Source organism: Oculina patagonica, chromosome 14, assembly GCF_052425735.1.
Source record: "Oculina patagonica isolate OP01 chromosome 14, crgOcupat, whole genome shotgun sequence".
Lineage (NCBI taxonomy): Eukaryota > Metazoa > Cnidaria > Anthozoa > Scleractinia > Oculinidae > Oculina > Oculina patagonica.
The window spans coordinates 9,605,111-9,620,129 of NC_135771.1; the positions used below are offsets into that span (position 1 = coordinate 9,605,111).

The following is a 15,019-nucleotide window of genomic DNA, read 5'->3' on the forward strand; positions in this document are numbered from 1 at the left end:
ATTAAGGGTCCGAATTAAAGCAGATATTCAAGGTTTTTACTCTTTGGGAAGTGTACAAAAACTGTTTAATTTAAGTTATCCCGATTAAGCGAAATAATTGGATCGGATAGGCGCTCGCGCGATTTTGTAGAGCCTTTGAAGGAGAAGACGTGAAGAGGTATGGTCCTACCGATACTAAGCTACTGCATTCGTGTTTCAGTTATATATAATTACAACTTAGGAAATGTGTTTGCATTGGCATTTACGTAAACACAAGAGAGTAATTTAAATTCTTTTTATAAAATAATGATAAGTTCCGTAGCACGTCGACGTCGTAACTGACCGTGTGGGAAGTGGTTTCTTTGAAACCGGAAAGAAAAACACACTTGGCCAGTGCCATAACTGGCAAGAGGCAAGACGAGGCACTTGCCTCGTTTTGATTTCAACCCAAAACTAAAAGCAATTGATGTTTAGTTGGGAAAATAATTCCCAGTTGAACAAGACTGTTTTTTTTTTCAAGAAATACCTTATGAACAATTTTTAAGAAAGAGTTTCAGAGCTTCTAGTTTTCCCAATTTTCTGGAGGGCATGCTCCCAGTACCTCCTAGCATTATCTTGCCTCGTCTATGCCAAAGATCTGGTTATGGCCCTGTTGGCGCGCTTTTTTTGTCCATCGATGGTAATAAAAGAGAGCGTTCAAGCAATCAATATAATTACCACTAATGGAAGAGAGCAATAAATGTCAAACATTTTTCCTGTCGGAAACATGTTTATTAGCACTGTACACAATGACCGTAAAATACTCTTTGATAAAAAGATCCGCTTGCTTTCAAAAGCAAGTAAAGGTTATTAAATTATAACACCTGACTGTAAAATTTGTATTTGCATACACTTCGTTAAACATGCACCAAATGAAATCTTTTTTATCTATTTCTACAAAAATAATGGGCATCTTGAAGAAACGTCAAAGCTTTTGTTACAGGGGAATCTTTCTCTACAATATTTGCCTCATTATAAGCGCTTCACTTTCTGATCGAGCTACAAAAAATATTAATTTTGAATATTGAAAGTACATGGTACAATTATAAATTTCGATCTAAATTTGAGCCTGATATATTTAATACTTTTTCTGTGACACAGTTTTGAAAACGTGATATTTTACAAAGAATTTATGTGCTAATTAGCGCTTTTGCCATCCAAAAAATTTGGAGTCTTTGAACGCTTATATCTCCTTGAATATTGCACACAAACAGCTGGAAATTGTTGCTAATTGTTACGTTTCACAAGCTCGTTAAATATCTGGAGTCACTTTTTATATAGCATAATGTCTTCTCTACGCAAAGTCGTGTGCTAATGAGGCAAAATGTAAACATTGACGACAGCAAACTGATCGCCCTATTGGCGCGGCTGAAATTGGTTGTCAACTGAGGCAATTTAGTGAACTTCTTATTGAAAGTTCTTTTTCTAAAAGCGTACAAAAATTGATACCTAGCCATGCTGTTTTAAAAGGCATAGGAACAACCTCAGACATATCAAATAAAGTTACTAGACCAGACCACCATGTCGTGAAGTTTTCTATTGTTTTGTTTTTAAATTCGTTTCTGTTGGATCGCACATCCGGGACAGTGCACTTTTGCGACTTTGATTGACATTTATCACGTGATTTTTGTATGTATATGATTCATTTCCGATAGACATTTTAGAGTTAGAATAAAATCGAATTCAAAACGACAATTTGCGAATCCTTATTCACGATTCGCCAAGACACACAGTACAAAACAATGTGAGCTTGAGACAAAAGGCCGATATTGTAGACGAGGGTTATTTTTCTAACTGAAGACGTGCAGAGCCAAATGGATTGCAATATCACTGCCAGTGTTCCTTCATGTTTCCATCTTGCTGATCCAGACTTTCAACATGCTTCTCAGCGTTATACCACGAACCTAATAACAGCCATCATCAACATCGTGACTGCCCCACTCGCCGTTATGGTCAACATATTGGTTGTCACTGCCGTCTTTAGCTCTTCTCGTCTGCGGACTCCTTCCAATCTGTTAATAGCCTGTTTGGCGCTATCTGATGTTCTTGTCGGACTCACAGCCCAACCAGGTTATATAAGCTACAGGCTCATGGAAAACCAGCATCGTTCGGTTCCTTGTTTTGTAAGAATTGTCTATAATGCTGCCTTCTACATTTGCTTCGGTGTGTCTTTTATGACTTTAAGTGCCGTTAGCTACGAACGATTCTTGGCGGTTCGATTGCTTGTTAGGTACAACACATTATTCGATTCCAGGCGTGTTATAAAGTATATGCTAGGCATATGGACTGTGAACGTTATCTTAGCCACTTTGCAATGGGATAAGATTACTGAGGAGGCAGCGAGAGGTACCCATCTCATTCTTTGGCTGATGTGTCTTCTTGTTGTTATTGCAACTCAAATTGGGGTTTTTGTCACTGTTCACCGAAATCGGCGACTAGTCCAAGTACAGCATCAAGCCGTGGAAAATCTTCAGAGGCTAAGAGAGGCCAAACTTGCAAAAAGCCTCTCCGTGATCGTTGTAGTTTATTTGATTTTAAACTTTCCCGTACTGTTTGTGACGTTTTATGAGTCGATTTTGAGACTTGGGTTACATACGTACAACCACTACAGCTGGACTGAGACTTTGGCTTTTCTTAATTCATGCTTAAACCCTTTTATTCTTTGCTGGAAGAATAAGCAAGTTCGTCAAAGGGTTATTGATCTTTTGAAGAAAGTACTGTGCTGGTAATGATGTGGACGCATTGTGTCGATTCTTTGAGACATGAACAATTTTGAAGAAGGGAATAATAATGAACGGAATTTGCTCGAGCTCCATTGTGGCGACTAAGGCACAGTGTGCAAAGTTTTCAAAGACAATAAATATTTAAGAGACTTTTCCTCAGAGCTCTGAACTGAAGCTGTGGCATTTTTCGACATTTTGAAGACGTCAAATTTGCCTCAGAGCGAGTAAGAGTATTGCATGCTTTTTTCGATTTTATTGTAAATTATGTGTATGCTTGTGTTTTTCATTTGAAGAATTGTAGATAAATATAATAAGTTACCCTGGTTGACCGCATAATTTGACGAAACGACGTCGAGCCTGTGTGTTTGCAGGGCCTTAAAAAAGAAGAGACTGTGAGAGGTGTAGACATACAAACTAGGCATCATTGGAGTTGAAAGAAATAAAACAATTTTTATCAGCCAGCTATGAACAAACAAAGCGAGGGAAGTGTTAAAATAAAGCTACGTTATGTCAAAGTTAGGGGAGTGTTAAAATTAAGCTAAGTAATGTTATATGTCGTAACTGACAGTGGCAAATAGCCTCATTCTCATTAACACCAACAATGAATACATATAAAGTGCGCTTTTGTCTTTGAAAGAAAAGCTTCAAACAATCTGTTGTTTTGCCGCTAATGGAATAGAAAAACATAAATGTCAAATGAATGCTACTCTTCTTGTACATTACTCTTTGAAAGGATCCGTTTGCTTTCAAAAACAAGCTGTAACGCTTATTTTTCACTTGGTTCGGTTTCCTTTGTTTTTCTCGGAAGAATATACTCAATACCCTTATCAATTACCAACTGTCTGAAAAAGTTGGGGGCGGCCGGCTTTGGTTGTAACAGGGGAGAGCGGGGCTTAAATCAGTGGTTGGAAATTAAATGAGAAAAATTGACTATATATTTCCCTCTTCATATTACCATTACCACTTCGCTCGATTCACTGCCCTAATTATTTAATAACACAAATGGAAAGACAGCATAGGGTTTAACATGGAAAAAACACTGACACCAGTTGTTATTTTAGTTTACATAGAAGGCGACTTTGCTATAATCTTTTTTTTACGTGGTCGCGATTAAAAACAAGAGATTTTGATAAAAGCGGTGCCCCAACGGCCCGAAGGGCCGCAGAGTGGAGCCCCATACCCATGGAAAATCCACAAGAATAGGAGAAACATGCATTTGATGTTTCATGGTCATCATGACCAGCGGCACGGTTCGCGGGCGCGTGCGCTCTACGTACGACGTACGTACGTGGCTCAAACATGGCGGCCATACACCAGAAATAGGTTAACGTTAAGTTTAACGTTAGCTGACATCTTTGACATTAGACATCCACACTATTGCTATTGAGCTGTCAAAAAAGGTACCTGCATACCAGATGTTGACCGCTGACCAGGTAATGGTTTTTCATTGGATCGTGGGCTCAATTCGTAATTTTATCTGTCTATGTCAGTTAATTTAAATTTGAATAAAAGGAATAAATACAATTTACCGGGTAGCTTGCTTTTAGGTGCTTAACATTAAATATCAATAGACAAAATAAGCGGAAACGTACCTCACCGATTTAGCCAAAAAAACACAAAGTAAAAATGGGACTGGGATGGAGAAAAGACGGAAACGGTGGAATTTGAGCATAATTTGGACTGGGAAATTGGATTTCCCCTCTCCCCTCTTTCTCTTTCAGGAACCTGTAATTTATTGCCTCATTGATCGCATGTTTATAATAGCTTAAAAATTATTTGTGGCGAATCGAAAGAAAAGAAATGATGCACAATTACATCACGGTGACTTCATTAGTCCTCGTAACTAAGTAACCATGTGGTAAGGAAAATGTAGCTAGAAAAGGAAGAAATTTGTTCCAATTGTAACTTCTGAACTGGTTTAGGTGGAGAAAAGAGTGATGTACAGAAGGCCCGGGGATACTTCCTCGCATAAGCTTTATAGGTAACTGTGGCACCAAAGCTAAGTGTGTCGTTTTCGAGCCTTTTTGGCCAGAAATTGGGAATAGACTTTGGCTATTTTGATCCGAAATAGGGTATGGTTTGTGCACTCTAGTCAGCAATTAGGTGTGATTTCTGAAAGAAACTTAATTTTTATGATTGTTGCTATTCATCCCTTGAGAAGTGCGATTTAAAAAAACGCTGGTTATTTATATCCCATCTTAAAAGCCCACGCAAACCAAAGCAGTTCATGTGTAGGGAAATAGGGTAATCAATTTTTGGGTCAGGTCATGAAATTGGGCGGAAAAATCACTTTTTTAGCAACAGCAAGATTTTAAGACACATGCTAGATACCAAATTCTAGACACAAAACTATCTGAGGTCGCAGAAAGTCAGTTTAAATCAATGTGTATTTTTTGTATGAAGCTGTCTCGACACATGACTATTTCCACTGGCATCATTACACATTATACGATAAATAACCTTAAACACACGGCTTGCCTACAGTTTTGCTTTCTTTTAATACAAGCCGTTAACAAAAGCTTTAAGGGATGCTTAACCTCATTTATGTGAAATAAACGCACAAATCTGCTTAGCTTACAAAATGCAAATTTCTTTCATCTTCAGAAGTGAGCGTTAGGCCAAAGTACAAATAAATTTAAACTTAAAACAAAAGACTGAGTGGCATCCAACCAGGAACATAGAATGATTAATAATTAATAACATACAGACTTCCGCTTTATATTTGCAAATAATAACGAAACCAAGCACGCTAAAAAAACGTTATTCAAAGATGGTTGTAAATCACGAGACAATAAAGTCTTCTTTATTTTACAATGGATATCTTACCAACCGGTTACCAAAAATATTATCCCATTTAATACTATGCCCGTTGAAGAATAAAAATAAGAGAGTTTACGACGAGCTACCTTTAGACAAACTAAATTTTAGCGTATTTTTCAATTTTAAGAGAACTTTGAAGAATCTGTCTACTTCTCCATTAACAAATGAAAGGGTTCGAGCACGAATTAAGCAGTTAAGTCCCTATACATCTGCAGTGGTTATACAGTTTGCAATATGTGCAAAATGGGCCAAAATCTTCACAAGCACAATGCTTTCTTCAAAAGATCGATTACTCTTTGACAAACGTGTCTATTCTTCCAGCAAAGGATAAACGGGTTGGAACATGAATTAAGAAATGCCAAAGTCTCTGTCCAGCTGTAGTGGTTGTACGTTTGCAAGTCAAGTCTTAATATTTGGTGATAAAAAGTCACAAACAGCACGGGAAAGTTCAAAATCAAATAAACCACAACGATGACAGCGATACTTTTTGCAAGCTTGGTTTCTCTATGTCGCTGGCGATTTTCCGCCGCTTGAAGTTGCCTTTGAACGCGTCGCCGATTCCGGCGGACAATGATAAAAATGCCAATTTGAGTTGCAATAGCAACAAGAAGACAAATCAGCCAAAGAATGAGATGGAAGCCTCGTGCTGCTTGGTTAATTTTCGCCCATTGCAAAGTAGCCAGCAAAATGTTTACAGTCCATATGCCTAGCATATACTTTACAACGCGCCTCGAAGAGAAAAATGTGTTGTACCTAACACGCAATCGAACCGCCAAGAATCGTTCGTAGCTAACGGCGCATAATGTCATGAAAGACACCCCAAAGCAGACGTAGAAGGACGTACCGTAGATGACCATCACAAAACAAGGAACGGAACGATGCTGGTTTTCCATGAGCCTGTAGCTTATATAACCTGGTTGCGCCGTGAGGCCGACAAGAACATCAGATAGCGCCAAACAGGCTATTAACAGGTTCGAAGGTGTCCGTAGACGAGAAGAGCTAAAGATGGCAGTAACAACCAACACGTTGACTATAACGGCGAGTGGGGCAGTCATGATGTTAATGATGGCTGTTATCAGGTTCATCGTGTAACGTTGTGAAGCTTGATGGAAGTTTGGTTCAGGAAGATGGAAGCAATAAGAACCATTGCTAGTCTTGATAGAGACGTTGCCGTCCATATGGTATTGTTTATGGTATTTGTTTACCTTTCACTGGCTGCGCTGCAGAACATATTTGCGGCTTTAATGTCCGCCTTTTTCATACAAGATAACGTGTTTTGTTTAAAAACGTGATCATGACATATAATTTACCGATGGAAAGTTGCTGGTAATTAAGGCCATGTGTGGTTTACCACTGACAGTTAGCCTGACGATTTGACAAAGAGCGACGGATAAACTATTCAGTTATTCTGTTATTGTCATCCGGGCCTTTATAAAATTAAATAACGGATTTTCTAAAGGCTATATATTGGCTTATATTTGAGATGTTCGTCCTTTACCCAGCATTACGCCTGACGTAAAACGTTTGAGGTGAAAATGAGTTGGAAACGAATGCAAAAGCAGCTTCAGAGGTTCCAATTAGTTCGATGAAAATACGCACGAGAAGTTTGACAGTGGTAAAAAGGGGATCCAGATCACGTTGAACGAAAAATAAAATGGCTATTTAACGTTTCACACAAAATAAAATAGCCATTTCACGAAACCAAGATAAAAGTGTTAAATTATTTATCGGGGGGGGGGGGGGTAGGGGGGGGGGATAACGATCAGTCACGATCATGTACCGGTCTCGTAGTTTACCACACGCAATCTTGTTTTTAAACGCTAACTGGATATTCTTTTGAAAGGAAAAAATAATCACGGTTTACAATCACATTTCTCGAGAAAAAAAGACCAGTCATTTCGTAGTTCATATGAAAAAGTCGATTCGGTAAGGTATGACGACTATGTAACTAACTAAGCCACGTTTCACGAAAAAATAAAAGCGATTTCACAATTCGCGGGAAAAAGGCCTTTCACGAATTACGAAAAATATCTTTACCACCTTCTTATTTTTGCGATTTGCTATATTTTTGGGGAATTTTCTCTATTTGTTTGACACCAGGCAGCAGACTTATCAAGCAATAAGTTTTACCGCCGTCGTTATTGTTAAATATCAACCTAACAAGAAAAACGTGGCATTGTTGTCCGTAAAACTTGTTATAGGAGAACATGAAAGGTCGTGCTAAATAAATGTTTATTTCTATTATTATTATTATTATTATTATTATTATTATTATTATTATTATTATTATTATTATTATTATTATTATTATTATTATTAATATTATTGACATGTTTTATCCACACGCACGCACACAAAATTATTTATTACGTTTTGCTATGATATATCTATTTCTTTATTTATGAAATAAGGAAGGAAACAAAAGGGAGGAAGATCCCACTGTCAAAATATCAATTATACTTATATTTCTAATCAAAACCTTAATCAAAAACTCTGTTGTTTTGTTTTTTTTTTTTTTTTTTTCATTTCAGACCCTGTAATGTTACCCTTGGAAAATATTTCTTTCAAATTCCAAACAATACACGTGGAAATCAATGAATAATTTTTAGATAGAAAAAGGAAAAGTTTTCTGGAGAACATCACATTATCTGGTACGGGCAATTTACATACGAAGCTAAAAAGGTCTATTGTCAAAGGGCTCAAGTTTTCCAAAATAAATTATCAGCATGCAGCTAATGTTTAATGCTCATTTGACCCGCGACGATATAAAACACTAACAAATTACACCAAGAAATAATTTTACCAGTCTGAACAAAACCTTTTTATTATAACTTTTTTACGATTAAGGAACACGATTTGTCGCGTTTAGTGCTGATGGTAAATTTGAATAGACCTACTTAGAAATCGTTTGTTAGGCAGGTATTGCAACCTGTTACCTTTCAACTTATCAAAGTCATTCATAAACATCTACATCTACATTACACTTTAATATGTCAGTAAAAAGTCCATACGGATATCACACCAACGTCTAAAAATAAGTAAAATACAATATGTACATATATAATAACTGAAAAATTCTAAAAAATTCTAAAAAAAAAAAAATTCTAAAAATTCTAAAAATTCTAAAATTCTAAAAATTCTAAAATTCTATGGGTAAATGCGTGACTAGACCGACCATGCGTGACTAGACCGAAAGGAAGAATAGTCAGAGTAACACATACTGCTGCTGAATACTGGCTGGAGATTCATCTTGTCTTGATCTTTTTAATGACGTATGTTTAAGGTTTCCTTTATGTATTGAACAAAACAAACGTGCTACCTTTAGCCAAAGTAGTTTAGAGAATTTTTCAGTTGAACTCAAATTTATGTTTCGTAATATCTATTCCACGATATTAAAAGGAAATACTTCAATCGTGAAATGCAACTTCATTTCTGCAGAAACGACAAAGTCAATTCGAGAGAATAACCCAAAAGACCCGAAACAATCTGCTGTCTTACATCAGAACAACAAGTTGCTATGACACCAATAGGGCGAGTATTCCCGTCATTGTGCCACATCTGTTGCCATGGAGTCCAGTTCTTGATCAATCCCAGCTAATTAGCTGATTCACACCTAAGCTGGAAAACACAAGTAGAATTTATAGCTAATAAAATCAGAAGTATTGGCATTTTATGTAAGTTAAGGCATCTCATTGTTGATTTAAGTACTTTGCTGAAACTATACTTTGCCTTAATTTACTCCTTTTTGACCTATCGCATTATTATTGATAGACCTTCCAGCCCTTTGTTCAAATCTCTTTAAGTAATATTATTAAGTTCTATGATATTTTCAAACTCCATATTGCTACATACCGTTCCGAACGCCGGACCCAACGCGCCCGAAAACGGGGAATGCAGAAACGCCGGGGGCGTGTCGAGGTCCCAGCGATGAGGAGCACAGAAGGTATCCGAGACAACATATCCGAGTGACCGGGAACACCTGGAACCCAGGGACACGGGAAGAACGAGAGAAAGTCCCGCCTGACAAACGCCCGGCGAAGATCGGAACAAAGAAGGAGAAAAGCAGCCGAAACGCCGGGCCCGAAAACGCCGGCCAAAAAACGCCGGGACACGAAGAGGAAAAAACGCCGGGGGCGTTGAGAAAATACGGTACATGTACAGGCGTTCACAAGAGTAAGTTATTTCCATAATAACAAACTAGACTAAAAGCGAAACAGTCTTACTATCTTCCTTATGCAAGAACTAAATATGGTAAGTTTAACATTTCTGCTTCAAGGCCCCTTTATTTGCAGTTCTGTTGATGATGATATAAAGTCGTTATCCATATCCATATTCAAAAAAGGATAAACGATCGATACTTTGAAAGGCACAACGAAACACCTTGCATTTATGACAGTGTTTTTTCTATTTCTGTCGGTTAGTATTACAATTAATAATTATTTTTTGCTCTTTTTCTCTACTTTCCTTCTAACTATTCTATAGCGTTTTAGTGTATTACTTTATTAGTGCTCACTGTGTGTTCTGTATCGTTGTATGTGCAGGTAACGATCTAAGCTTGTATTAAGCTTGTACAGGGTGGATAGCTTAAAGTGTTTCCTTTTTGAGTCTGCGAAAACCTCAATTTGCATTTTTTTGAAAAAGAAAATATAAACAGAGCTACTACAAGTGTAGAAACAGAACTACTTGAATGTAAAGAATAAACCGTTTCCTCTGAAGATGAAATTTATTCTATATCTAATTTTATGAATTAGATAGCTTTAAAGGTAAGGTAATTAAGGCAAATTGGATCTATGTACATGCGTACCCAATTACTTCTTCAAGATATCTTTGACTTTTCGGCAAATCTGTCTATTTTTTCAAACTGGAAACAACAAATGGCGGGGTTTGAGCAACACAGGTTGACTAATCAGACTGCTTATTATTGCCATATTCCCCTTAATTTCTTCAGGATATCTCTGACTTTTAAAAAAATCTGCCAATTCTTCCAACAACAAATGACGGGGTTTGAGCATGAATTCAGAAAAGCCAAAGTCTCAGACCAGCTGTAGTGGTTGTACGTTTCTAAGTCAAGTCCCAATATCTGGTGATAAAACGACACAAAGAGCACTGGAAAGTTCAAAATCAAATAAACTCCAACGATGAGAGCGATGCTTTTTGCAAGCTTGGCTTCTCTTTGCCTATGAAGATTTTGCGAGGCTTGAAGTTCCGCTTGAAGCTGTCGACGGATACGGCGTACATAGACCACAACACCAATTTGAGTTGCTCCGGTTACAAGAAGACAAATCAACCAAAGCATGAGGTGGGTTCCTCTTGCGGCTTGGTTAATTTTTACCCAATGCAAAGCGGACAAAATGATGTTCAGAGTCCATATTCCGATCATATACGTAACAACACGCTTCGTAGAGAAACTTCGGTGGTACTTAACCGCCACGAATCGTTCGTAACTCACAGCGGTTAAAGTCATAAAAGACACCCCAAAGCAGACGTAGAAGGCAGCGTTGTATACGATTCTTACAAAACAAGGGACGGAACGATGCTGGTTTTCCATGAGCCTGTAGCTTATATAACCGGGTTGGACTGTGAGGCCGACGAGAACATCAGATAGCGCCAAACAGGCTATTAGCAGATTGGAAGGCGTCCGCAGACGAGGACAGCTAAAGATGGCAGTGACAACCAATGTGTTGACTATAACGGCGAGTGGGGCAGTCACGATGTTAATGACGGCTGTTACCAGGTTCGTGGTGTAACGTTGCGAGACTTGAGCGAGGTTTGGATCAGGAAGATGGAAACAGGAAAAACCATTGACAGAGATGTTGCCAGCCATTTGCTTGGATCTGTGAATGAACTAGTCTCTGCACTCGTTCAGTGAATGAAAATACTCGTGATTATTATTGCCGCCTTATTTTTAACCTGCTTTCGTTCTCTATTTAACTTTGCAATCAAAACTGATGTATGTCGTACGTCGGCCGTAGCAGCTCTACTCCTCGCTTAAATGCGTCAGGGCTTTTAACAAAAAGGAACTTGTTCATATCCTTGATAATAAGCACAATATCCAGGTCTCAATTAAGTAAACGGCTTAAATATAAACAAAACTAAAGACCATTCTCAAATGTTTTTTATTATCTTCATTGATTCTGTTGCATCGGAACAAAAAAAACTTTCCGCATATGTTCACCTTTCTTGAAACAAGATTACATGGTCTTCACGATTTGTCAAGTTCAAGTTGTAATTCAGAAAAAAGGAAAAAAGTTTCCGGCAATTTAGTCCAAACGCGCTACCCGCTCATTATAATAAATAACGGTAAAACAGAGAATACAATATTAAAATTGAAACATGTTGATACCATTTGGTTGTTTATAAAAAAATATAGATCCGTTGCAGCTATTTTAATATCTCTTCCCCATGCCGCTTTACTTTCTTCCCATTCTAAGGCCTCCATTTTTGCAGAGCGTTAGAAGGTCTCTCCTGGCCCATGCGACTGCCGTGGCAAAACCACCTTAACCTTCTTACATCAATCGGATGCAAGAAGAATCGGATATTCTTATAGGTCGCGAAGCTCGGCTTATGCCGCAAGATAGCATTTCAAGGCTTGGTTACTAGGCTCGCCATATTTGTCAACCAGGCAAGTATACATGTCGGACAATTGCTCAATGAATTTAATTTCGTTCATTCGCGAGAAATCACCCCAAGTCCGGACATTCAAAAGACTGGGAATTTGTGAAAATGATTACCAGGGCCTTTATTGCCTAACTTATGTGTAAATTGATTAGCAATCTGTTTAAATGTATGCAAGCCAACACTTGTGTTTGCTTTTTCCATGTTTTAGTTCTTTATTTTGCAGTTGTTGTTATTCACCTCTGAAAATTGTACTAAAATTATTATTCGCCTCCGGCTAAGTGAACATTGGTGAATATTTACACCGACTTCGCCTCGAGAAATATTCACCAACATTCACTTTGCCTTCGGGGAATAACTGTTAAATGCTGCGTCGGCTTAACGTTCTGCCTGAAATCGATTCTAAAATTAAAATGACCTTACGATGGAAGAAATATGCAACAGTATCACGTATCTTCTTTTCATATACACCCAGGGATAATTGTTTTTACTATACGGGCAGGATGAATCGTTGGAGTTGTTCCTTCTAAAGTGAAACTTAAATTTGCATTTTAGAGGAAAAAATTAACAGCTTAACAGCACAGTGTGGAAACAGAACAACTTAAAAGAGTGAAGAAACAGCTGTTTCTCTAATTCTTAACAGCACAAGCATATGTATTCCAGCACGTTCTCCCCACCTACCACTTCCGTAGCAGCCTCACTATTGGACCCGTGGAGCCTCGTTTCCTGGAGGTGTTTTTCCCCGACTCTTGAGTGGCTCCCTCCAGTTATTGTTTCGTCTGTGTTCGTTTTTTCTTTTTTTTTGTTTTTTGTTTTTCATTTTTACATTCTTTTAGTTTTTAACGGTTGGTGTGATATCTCTAGATTTTTACCGACCTAATTAAATGTAGATGTAGATGTAGATAGTGAGCTGTTGTTTTGTTCCCCGGAAATGATGAAACATTTGAAGACAGCAATTAACCCAAATTGTATCCACGCCTATATTTTTGCCGAGTTGACTTATCAGAACACACACTTTTATATATATATATATATATAAAAAAAAAAAAGAAGAAAAAAAGAAAAAAAAAAAATTAAAATATATTGCGCACAAAAGAGCAAAAGCGCACCTAGCTAACTAAAACATAACAATATTAGAATGTTAATGTCCTAGTCCTCTCAATCTCTTCAAGATATATTTGACTTTTTGACGAATTTGTCTATTTTTCCAACAACAAATGACGGGGTTTGAGCACTAATTAAGAAAAGCCAAAGTCTCAGACCAGCTGTAGTGGTTGTACGTTTGCAAGTCAAGTCTCAATATCTGGTGATAAAAAGTCACAAACAGCACGGGAAAGTTCAAAATTAAATAAATTCCAACGATGACAGCGATGCTTTTTGCAAGCTTGGCTTCTCTGTGCCTCTGTAGATTTTGCGAGGCTTGAAGTTCCACTTGAAGCTGTCGATGGTTGCGTCGAACAATGAATACAACACCAATCTGAGTTGCTCCAGACCCAAGAAGACAAATCAGCCAAAGGATGAGATGGGAGCCTCTCGCTGCTTGGTTTATTTTTGCCCATTGCAAAGCAGCCAGAAAAATGTTCACAGTCCATATGCTTAGCATATACTTTACAACGCGCCTCGTAGTAAAACATTCGTGGTACCTAACCGCCACGAAACGTTCATAGCTCACAGCGCTTAAAGTCATGAAAGACACTCCAAAGCAAACGTAGAAGGCAGATCCATAAACGACCATCACAAAACAAGGAACTGAACGTCGCTGGTTTTCCATGAGCCGGTAGCTTATATAACCTGGTTGCGCCGTGAGGCCGACAAGAACGTCAGATAGCGCTAAACTGGCTATTAACAGATTGGAAGGCGTCCGCAGACGGGAAGAGCCAAAGATAGCAGTGACAACCAATACGTTGACTATTACGGCGAGTGGGGCAGTCACGATATTGATAATGGCTGTTATCAGGTTCACGGTGTAACGTTCAGAGGCTTGATCGAAGTTTGGATCGGGAAGATGAAAACAGGAAGAACCATTAACAGTGAAGTTACCATCCTTTTGTAACATTGTTTTGCATGGATCTGTGCATAAACTATCTCTTTCCTTCTTCAGTGAATAAACTGATACTCGTGTTTATAACTGTCCGCCTTATTTTTGATCTTGTTTCGTCCTCTATTTCTTTGTGATCAAATCTGATAATGTCGTAGATCAGTAGTAGCAATTGTATTTTTGGCATTAATGCGTTGGAGCTTTTAACGAAAATGACCTTGTTTATATGCTTGAATAGCCAGGTGTCAATTAAGTAAGGTTTTAAAAATAAAGACGCTCTCGAAAGTTCCTTATCTTCATTGATTCGGTTAAATACAAAATTCTCTCCTTGTGCTAGCCTTATTTTAAACAAGATGCCTTGTTCATCGATTTTTTCGAAATAAAACCTAAGTTGTAGTTGTAAATCGAAAAGTTCCAGTAATTTATTCCAAATGAGCTAGCTTGCTCATTTAAATGGAAAACGGTAAAAATAGATTGCAATATTTGTTGTTTCCAGATGATCGTTTTAAAATTATAGATCAGTTGCAAAGCTTAAATTGATGAAATACAACAGTTTTTTTGCCACAACGTGTTAAAATCTATATCTTGGAGCTGCTGCTGTGTCGTTTTAATTATAAGAGCCAACGATTACATTTTTTCAGCTTTAATTTCGAGTTTAAAGAATAATTTCTAGCGAGGAAGTCATTATTGAGAATTGACACGGAAGCTTTTTAGTGAGGCAACCATCAAGGAACATATTTGCCGTGCACGTCATCAAGTATAACTTGTCAAGGTCAACGTGACCAGAAAAACTTGTATACACGAC

General features: G+C 37.8%; 4 protein-coding genes across 4 annotated transcripts; 1 reads left to right on the forward strand and 3 right to left on the reverse strand.

Annotated features, from left to right (window-relative positions):
• The first annotated feature begins 1,832 nt into the window (after positions 1-1,832).
• LOC144637750 (alpha-1A adrenergic receptor-like) lies at positions 1,833-3,194 on the forward strand. Its single transcript, XM_078496828.1, has one exon. The coding sequence runs from the start codon at positions 1,833-1,835 to the stop codon at positions 2,745-2,747; it is 915 nt and encodes a 304-aa protein (XP_078352954.1). The 3' UTR covers positions 2,748-3,194.
• A 2,172-nt stretch (positions 3,195-5,366) lies between these two features.
• LOC144639052 (trace amine-associated receptor 7e-like) lies at positions 5,367-6,935 on the reverse strand. Its single transcript, XM_078498313.1, has one exon. The coding sequence runs from the start codon at positions 6,737-6,739 to the stop codon at positions 5,819-5,821; it is 921 nt and encodes a 306-aa protein (XP_078354439.1). The 5' UTR covers positions 6,740-6,935; the 3' UTR covers positions 5,367-5,818.
• Positions 6,936-10,027: 3,092 nt separating this feature from the next.
• Positions 10,028-12,836, reverse strand: LOC144638545 (trace amine-associated receptor 7e-like). The gene has a single exon (XM_078497737.1). The coding sequence runs from the start codon at positions 11,383-11,385 to the stop codon at positions 10,480-10,482; it is 906 nt and encodes a 301-aa protein (XP_078353863.1). The 5' UTR covers positions 11,386-12,836; the 3' UTR covers positions 10,028-10,479.
• Positions 12,837-13,323: 487 nt separating this feature from the next.
• On the reverse strand, positions 13,324-14,558 carry LOC144638527 (trace amine-associated receptor 2-like). Its single transcript, XM_078497719.1, has one exon. The coding sequence runs from the start codon at positions 14,230-14,232 to the stop codon at positions 13,411-13,413; it is 822 nt and encodes a 273-aa protein (XP_078353845.1). The 5' UTR covers positions 14,233-14,558; the 3' UTR covers positions 13,324-13,410.
• Between the last annotated feature and the right edge of the window lie 461 nt (positions 14,559-15,019).

What these genes read in the sequence shown, in the direction of transcription:
- LOC144638527 (XM_078497719.1), bottom strand. Translation starts at nt 14,232, where the DNA reads ATGTTACAAAAGGATGGTAACTTCACTGTTAATGGTTCTTCCTGTTTT.
- LOC144638545 (XM_078497737.1), bottom strand. Translation starts at nt 11,385, where the DNA reads ATGGCTGGCAACATCTCTGTCAATGGTTTTTCCTGTTTCCATCTTCCT.
- LOC144637750 (XM_078496828.1), top strand. Translation starts at nt 1,833, where the DNA reads ATGGATTGCAATATCACTGCCAGTGTTCCTTCATGTTTCCATCTTGCT.
- LOC144639052 (XM_078498313.1), bottom strand. Translation starts at nt 6,739, where the DNA reads ATGGACGGCAACGTCTCTATCAAGACTAGCAATGGTTCTTATTGCTTC.